Source organism: Stegodyphus dumicola, chromosome 8, assembly GCF_044657685.1.
Source record: "Stegodyphus dumicola isolate Sdum_Otavi_A_Nest chromosome 8, ASM4465768v1".
In the NCBI taxonomy this organism is placed as follows: Eukaryota; Metazoa; Arthropoda; class Arachnida; order Araneae; family Eresidae; genus Stegodyphus; species Stegodyphus dumicola.
The window spans coordinates 98494077-98501876 of NC_140775.1; the positions used below are offsets into that span (position 1 = coordinate 98494077).

Below are 7800 nucleotides of genomic sequence, written 5' to 3' on the forward strand. Positions count from 1 at the left end.
AACAAAAACAGAAAAAAAATGTCAGTAAATTAACATCAAGCATAATTTTACTAGCTCGGGTAAAAAGAATAAGCGATACAGAAAATTGGAGGCTAGGAAGAAGACAAAATGATACGGAAAACTGGAGTTTCGAGTGTCTGGAATTCGAAAAATTAGTTTTATTTTCTACAAAATGCTGTGACATAACGGGAGTTAGGATATTAAATATTAAACTATTGTATAAACACTATCTTATAGCAAGAATTTCATATACATGGAATTCGGATAACTGATGACTCATTATATAAAACATTGTCATATAACTGAAGTTCGGATATCGGTGTTCGGTTGCATAAAATATTATCATTAAACTAGAGTTCTGAATATCTTGAGTTCGGAAAATGGTATTGCTATCGTATTGCAGAAGATGTTTTATGTGATTTTTCTTTTCTTAATTCTTAAATAACTTCGGATTTTGAAGATAGTATACAAATGCCCATCGAAATCCTTTGGGTACTAGTGTGCGGTAATGTGTAAATGGTCCCTAAAAGTAACAAGAACAATAGATTTAACATTTCATTAGATGTCTTTCTTTCCGTTTAACTAACTTATTGCTTTTCCGCTATGGGTACCGAATACTGTCTTCCGGAACAATTATTCTACAGCGCTCATATCTGCACTTTTTTCTTTTCTACATTATAGACCCACTCCCCTTTTTGAATGCTTGACAGATAGTGGTGACCCCGAAAGGTGTTTTTTTGCCCAAATTCCTTTTTTTTTTTTTTTTTTTTTTCATTAATATTTTGTAAAAGTTAACGTTTTCTATAGGAAGGAACTGGAAGTTGAAGGAAAGAAGAAAAAGTAATTAAGAATTGTGACGTTTGTATGTAGAACATAATTGAGGGGTATATAAATGCAAAGTAAACATTCTGTTATACACTTCGTTGGACAGTACCATATGTGGATTGGATTACATCGTGTCTTAGTTGTGTTTACGAACTTGAAGGAATATGAACAAACTAGTGGTGAGAATGATTTATGATTATTATGATTATAATTGTCAAGCAAATCTTTAATGGTATAGCACCTTAAGTTTGAATTTGTTGGCGTAACTATAGGAAACGCTAAATTATTTCGTTATCGAAATAAGAGCTTGGATATAAACATTTTCAATTTTACTTTAAACTGGATATGATTTTTCTTCAAGTAAATCTGCTGCTAAATATGTGTTATTCCTGAAACAGCAAGAAAAATTATTAATGTTCAGATGCAAATTAAGATTTTTTTTAGTATTTCTATAGCAAATCAATGCAAAATTATTTAAAAATACGGTTACCTAAAGTAGCATAAAAACATCACAAAAAGAATTCGTGTGTATTAAATCATGATAAATTTATTTCATAATTATGCATGGAATATCGTATTGTAAAGAAATCTTTGTAACTGAGAATTTGTAGTAAAATTCGCATAGACAATATATAAATTATTATTTTATATAATTATGAAATTAAGCGTTGTAATTATAAGTACCCGAAAAATTTCATTGAATACACTTAAAATTCGTAACTAAAATTTAAAATTTCCCTGAATACAAAATAAATTAAATAAAATTCATAATTAAAATTTAAAATTTCATTGAATACACTTAAAATTTATAAATAAAATTTAAAATTTCATTGAGTACACTTAAAATTTATAAATAAAATTTAAAATTTCATTGAGTACACTTAAAATTTAAGTTGTGTGTGAATTTGAAATTTACAAACTTATATTAAAATGAAAACTGTAATACAAAATAGAACATAATTAAAACAAATTTATATTATAAATATTTATGTAAGCTCATGTAAAATAACTTAATTCATGTAATTATAAATATTTATGTAAGTCATTATAAATATTATATATATATATATAAGTCATCGACATAAAATATGCATGCGTAATTATTCTGAAGGAAACAATTTTAGGTTTGCCTACTCTTGACATTTTTGCTCTTTCATTAATTGCCTGTGTGTTTCATTATCACGTACACTTTCATTAAGGAATTCATTTGTACTGCTCGTTAATAAATTTGATTTAAATCCTAAAGTAATCAAATATTATTTGTTTTGAATTTTATATTTAATTATTTCAACTCTTGTGGATTATTTTTTAAAACGTTTTTAAGAAATCGTATCATTCCAAAAACATCCATTTACAATTTTGCAAGGAAATAATTTATTTTAAATAAAGTTCTACTCAAGTAGCATTAAATTAATCATTACGTAAAACTCGAAAATAATGAATGTAAATACTTCTTAAAGAAATTAGAAGCGGTTTATTTTCTAATGTTTTGACTTGTGCTGCCACCTAGTTGTACGATATTAAATTATTTGCTGCAAACCGTGTCGATAAGCATAGTGCTCTGTAAGTAACAAAGAAAGAGTTAATCAGGTTTCTTTGATTGGATAAGATGTAATTGCTTATTTTACTGTAAGTACAAATTATAAATAATAATTAACGAATGATTTTATATAGTTTGTGACAGCGATTTTAACGAAGACACACGGTATCTTATTATATTATATTATATATTTCTTATTTCTATAGTAAATCCTTTTTTTTTTTTTTTTTTTTTTTTTTTTTCTTTCAGTGTCTAGGCAACGGAACAGAATAAAAATGATACCATTAGAAAGGCATTTTCATTGTTTACCGAAGAATATTAATTATCCTGCATAAAAACATCTTATCGGGTGCAATTTTCTGCAGTTATCGATTTGCAAATTATCGATGTTTATCGTTAGTTAAACATTATCAGGATATGAAAAACCAACGTACTTTAACATTTAAAATACAAACTTTTACTGTTAAATAAGGATCATGCGATGCATTAAAAAAAACAAAGCATTTATATTCTAAATCTTTTTGCTCTTTTCTTTTCCCCGTGTACACAGTGACCTGTTTTCGCTAAAATAAATAATCAGAGAATTGCAGAGAGTCGACACTGCCCAAACCTTGGCAACACTGGCTATCTACCAAAGGCATCTTCTCGTTACTCTCTTTAGAGAGATTGAGGCAAAATTCTGCATTCCTGCAGAAATTTTACCGTAGTTTCTTCCATTGCTGCCAGATTCTACAAGCTTATATTTTAAAATTAAATTTAAGACAAAAGATATGAAGGTAAAGAACGCATACAAGAAGACGTTGCTTGACTGAAGGATTGTTATGAGTGCGGTTACCTGAAGAATGGTTATGCGCATGGTTGCCTGAAGAACGGTTATGCGCATGGTTTCTAGAGTTCGGCTCATTCTGAAAATTTGCTTACTTCTATTAAGCTGGCTGCGATAACACGTATAAGTTTCAAAACATATTGGCTTCATTTCTCAAAACTGATTCTTCTCCTTCCCCCGTGAAGGGAAAAATTGAGCTTGAGATACTAATCATTCGGTAAAAATCCAGTGTTAAATGTTGAAGTTTATGCAGTAGAACATTAAGAGGGCTATTACAATTTCAATTACGGCATGGTAGCAGCAGTTTATTAATTCCGAAACATTGCTATGCTAGTGTAATTTTGTTTTCTTATTTAATATATTACATATTATTTCTGTAGTTAAAACAGCCTTTTTATATAATCGATATAAAGAAACATAATAAAACTTACGCTGTTCTTATTTTAGAAAGAATTACAAATGAATACCTATTAACTTATTGTTGCATGATTAACTTGGCTTATCAATTTATTTCCTAATTAGATTGCTGAATCAAATATTAAAAAGTGTTTGTGAAATTTTGTTAACATATTTGCGATGATAATACAAGTGTCATTGTGAATTTTTCGGATTTAGATATAAGCTTTTCTATTTAATACTGAATTTTTCTCGCATATCTTTGCTTAACGATCAAACGAATTGCAAAATTTCGATCTTTGCCGCCATCAGATATAAAGGAAAATAAACTTCCAAACGAAATTAATTAGCGATCTATCCGAATTTATAAATTACTCTTCGGGCACCAGTATTTCGCACCGATAGTACAGTACTTAATGATTATATAAATGTATAAAATTCTTCACGAGTTTCCCTCCCTCCAAAGTTTTACCTGTGTCGAGAGTTACCTTAGGGGTTTTAAAAAATATATTCGAATAGCTGGAAATTGGAATAACTAAGTTAAAAAAAACCCTCATTCCTTTCCCTGATACTTATTTCCTTTTTTTTTAATCATTATTTTTGATCTAGCGTCAATACATCTATAAAACTACTCGTCCATTTAATATCACGTGATATCTTTAAAACTAAAATTATTTACTATTTAACCTTTATCTTATATACATATATTTAATTACAATTATTTGAATTTTCATGATTATTCAATGTTTATATTTCATTGTGAAAGATACATCCAAAAAAAAAAAAAAAAAAGTGCGGACATTTTCCCATTGTTTCTTTCTTAGGAGTCATTAAAAGATCGTACTCGATTTCTGAAGCAGACCGTTTTTATTCAGGATTAGCAATTGCAACTACATAAAAAATATCGTTTTTGTCTTTAACACATCCTCGATTTATTTAATTTTAAATTCAAGTTTTTCAACGTTTTAATCTTTCCTTTTCCATAAAATTCATATAAAAGTATTTGATGTACCTGCGTAACGTTCAAAACTTTTTTAACTGCTTGAGGTTGCATTATAACAATGCACAGACCTATTTTGATAACTACTTTTCTAAACATAATCTTTTAATTTCGCTTAAAGAATACTTTTGAGAACTGCGCTTGCAGTATGGATTTGGTATAATAAACTGCAAAACTTTAAAAATTTACCGAAAGCAGTTAATAATTTATACCCTGTGTTAACAGTTACATGAAGAAAACTAATTTTAGCGGTATTTTCTCATTTTCTCAGATCCTTGCTTTTGCCCTTGTGGTTATGGTTGCTGTTGCAACCGCTGACCACCACCATGGTCACCACGATCATCACGGTTATCATCTAACAATTCACCACCATCCTCATCACCACCACGGTCACCACCATGGCCATGGAACCAGTCATCGTTACTTCCATATGGAGCACCATGGACATCACCACCATCATGGACATCATGACCACCATCATCATGGTCATCATCATCACTGAACACATGCTGAAATCTCAAATTTAGGTTTGTAACTCTCATGAAATATCGCTTCCTTTACGTTAGAAACTAAGCACAGTAAAAAAAGTAACGTCATAATTATAGGAAATTTTTTAATTTGAAAGATTCTTAACTACAGAATTAAAGGTAATATTATACGTTGAGGCTTAAGAAATTTTTATTTCCTAATAAATGAATAAAAAAGTTAAAAATGAGTTAGTTTATAAGCACTTCAAATTTTTATTGATAGAATAAAATTTTTAATTAAACTTACGACTTAAATAAGTAAATAAACGTAAGTTTATATTGGATAAACTGTACCCAATTAACTTTCTATAGAAACTGCTTTTAAAGATCTTAAAAAGAGGCACTCTGTAAGTATCAAAGTATATTTTTTTAATGCGCTTCTATATCAATTACCTCGAAATACTGCATTAAAAATTTAAGGAAACGTTATTATTAAATTTAAGGGAAATTAAATTCAGCCTAGTTTATCAAAATAATTTTTAATTCTTTATACTGAAATGGGGCTGAGCTGGGAGGTAGGGTTTTAAGGAATGTAATGTTAAAGTTAAGTATTGTGTATATTTATAAACCAATAAAAAACAACTGGAAGTATACCACGGTTTAGATTATAATGAATTCTAAGTTTTCCATTTCATGAGAAACAGATGAATTTTTGATTACTATAGTTTTAATTATAGTAATTGCTTTATAATAGTAATGGCTTTAGTATATAGTAATTGCTTTATTATAGTAATTATTACAACTTTAAATTTCTTATGTAATTGAACTAATGTGCGGAAAGAGAGGAATAATAACTGTAGAGAATATCTTCATAATAAAAGATATATTGTTACCGTAACTTTAAAATTATTTAAATTAAAATTTATGTTAAATTAAATTTTTTAAATTAAAATTTTAAAATTAAGACTTTTGATGTATTTAAAAATCCTAAGGAACTTAAGTTGACAGAAAATGGGGAAAATTTCGTTTACACTGAAAATTCTGGGGTTATTTTGCTGAATTTCTGAAAACATATTTCAAAATCTTTTTTTTTTTTTTTAATATTAAAAATAAGACTAATTGAAATTAACTGAAATTTGACTGAATAATGAAATAAACTGAAATTTGTATTTTGCGAAACTAAATTCATTCTCTTCAGTAAAAGCGAAAATCTGGACGCAGAAATGTTAGCAATAAATTGCAAGTCTCATTATGTATTGCATGTCGTGTTTTGTTCTGACCTTCTATTGTATATAAATTATGGTATATAAATACGATTACGTTTTAGCTGAGGTCAATTCTTTTACTTCTGAAAAAGGTGACATCGCATTAATACATAAGTGTTATTGTTCTGAAGGCATAAATTTCTTCTTTTTTTTTTTTTTTTTTTCGTCTTGTCGTTATATTGCAATATTGCATACAAATATTTTTGCACGTCTGCTTTCAAGTAATGATCGAAAAGTTCTTCAGGGCGAATTCATGAAAATATTTCGTAAAAAATAAGAATACGTAATCAAATTTAAGTACAATTATTCATTCTTGCCGTCATACTTTGTTTATTTATTTGTTGTGCGAATAACACACACACGTTTGTACTGATACGTTTTGATGTATGCCTAAATATAGCATTTGGCTAACTATTTCTGTCCTCTGCACTTCTGTCGATTAGTCAAATATCCCATTCGGGGGTGACAGCAGAGGAGAAAAGGGGATGGCCGTTGTCACGTAGTCGTGCGTTTAAATGAAGGTTTTATATTACATATCGCAAAATGTCGACTCAGGAAACAATGGAACTCTAAAGTAAAAATGGAAGGAGCAATTGAGAATTATAAAATAATATTAATGAATAAGCGAAATATATAGAACTAGTCACGGTTTTTTAAACACTTGCAAATTCTTTAAGTTTTTAAAAATAAATGGGCAGAGCAATGTTAACTACTCGAATTCAAATTAATATGACAAAACATTTGTTTAAAAAGCTTGCAATTAATTTGATCGCTTAACTATACATTAAATACGTTAATGTAAAAATGTCTTTCAAATAACAGTCTTTCTCGACTTTCGCACCGAATTAAACGAAAAGATATTTAAAAAAATTCATGTAGAAATTTGCGAAATACTGCAAGAGAAAAACAGTTATCCATTTAAAATTTTGCTCATTTAAAATGATTTTACAGTAATGTAGCGCCATCTATTGTCGAAATAATGATTTACTAAAATGTTTTTAATAAATTTATTTGATTTTTAATAATTTTGTGTTTTTATCCGCAGGTTGAAATATGGCGCTTCGTCAATCGGCTGATAAAATCTCGCTTCTGAATGAACATCTGAAAGCTTTCATCGATTTGAATATTTCATAAAATATGCTGCTTTTCATTAATTTGTGTCTTGCGAGGGGGTAATAAAGCTTGGCGCAAATAATATAGTACTTTGCTTACATCTCATTCTTCTTTCCTCCTATACATTACACACTGGCACACAAATTTTATTAATTAATTTATACGAGTTGTTTTGAAATATATTTTTTCGTCATGTTTTAAACCATTATTTATTTAAATATGCAGTTGTTATTTTACCAGTTTGAGAAATTCATAGTTAAAAATTCTTAACATATTTATTTTATCTACATTTATATAATTACTTGAGTTTATACACTTAATACATGATAATAACGATAACTAACAGCAAACTTGCTTATTTATATAAA

The 7800-nt window shown here is 28.2% G+C and overlaps 1 protein-coding gene across 1 annotated transcript; it reads left to right on the top strand.

Annotated features, from left to right (window-relative positions):
- The first annotated feature begins 848 nt into the window (after positions 1 to 848).
- LOC146995909 (uncharacterized) lies at positions 849 to 7521 on the top strand. The gene is made up of 3 exons (XM_085822958.1): positions 849 to 1004; positions 4859 to 5114; positions 7365 to 7521. The coding sequence occupies exons 1-2, from the start codon at positions 990 to 992 to the stop codon at positions 5087 to 5089; spliced, it is 246 nt and encodes an 81-aa protein (XP_085679084.1). The 5' UTR covers positions 849 to 989; the 3' UTR covers positions 5090 to 5114; positions 7365 to 7521.
- Positions 7522 to 7800: the final 279 nt, after the last annotated feature.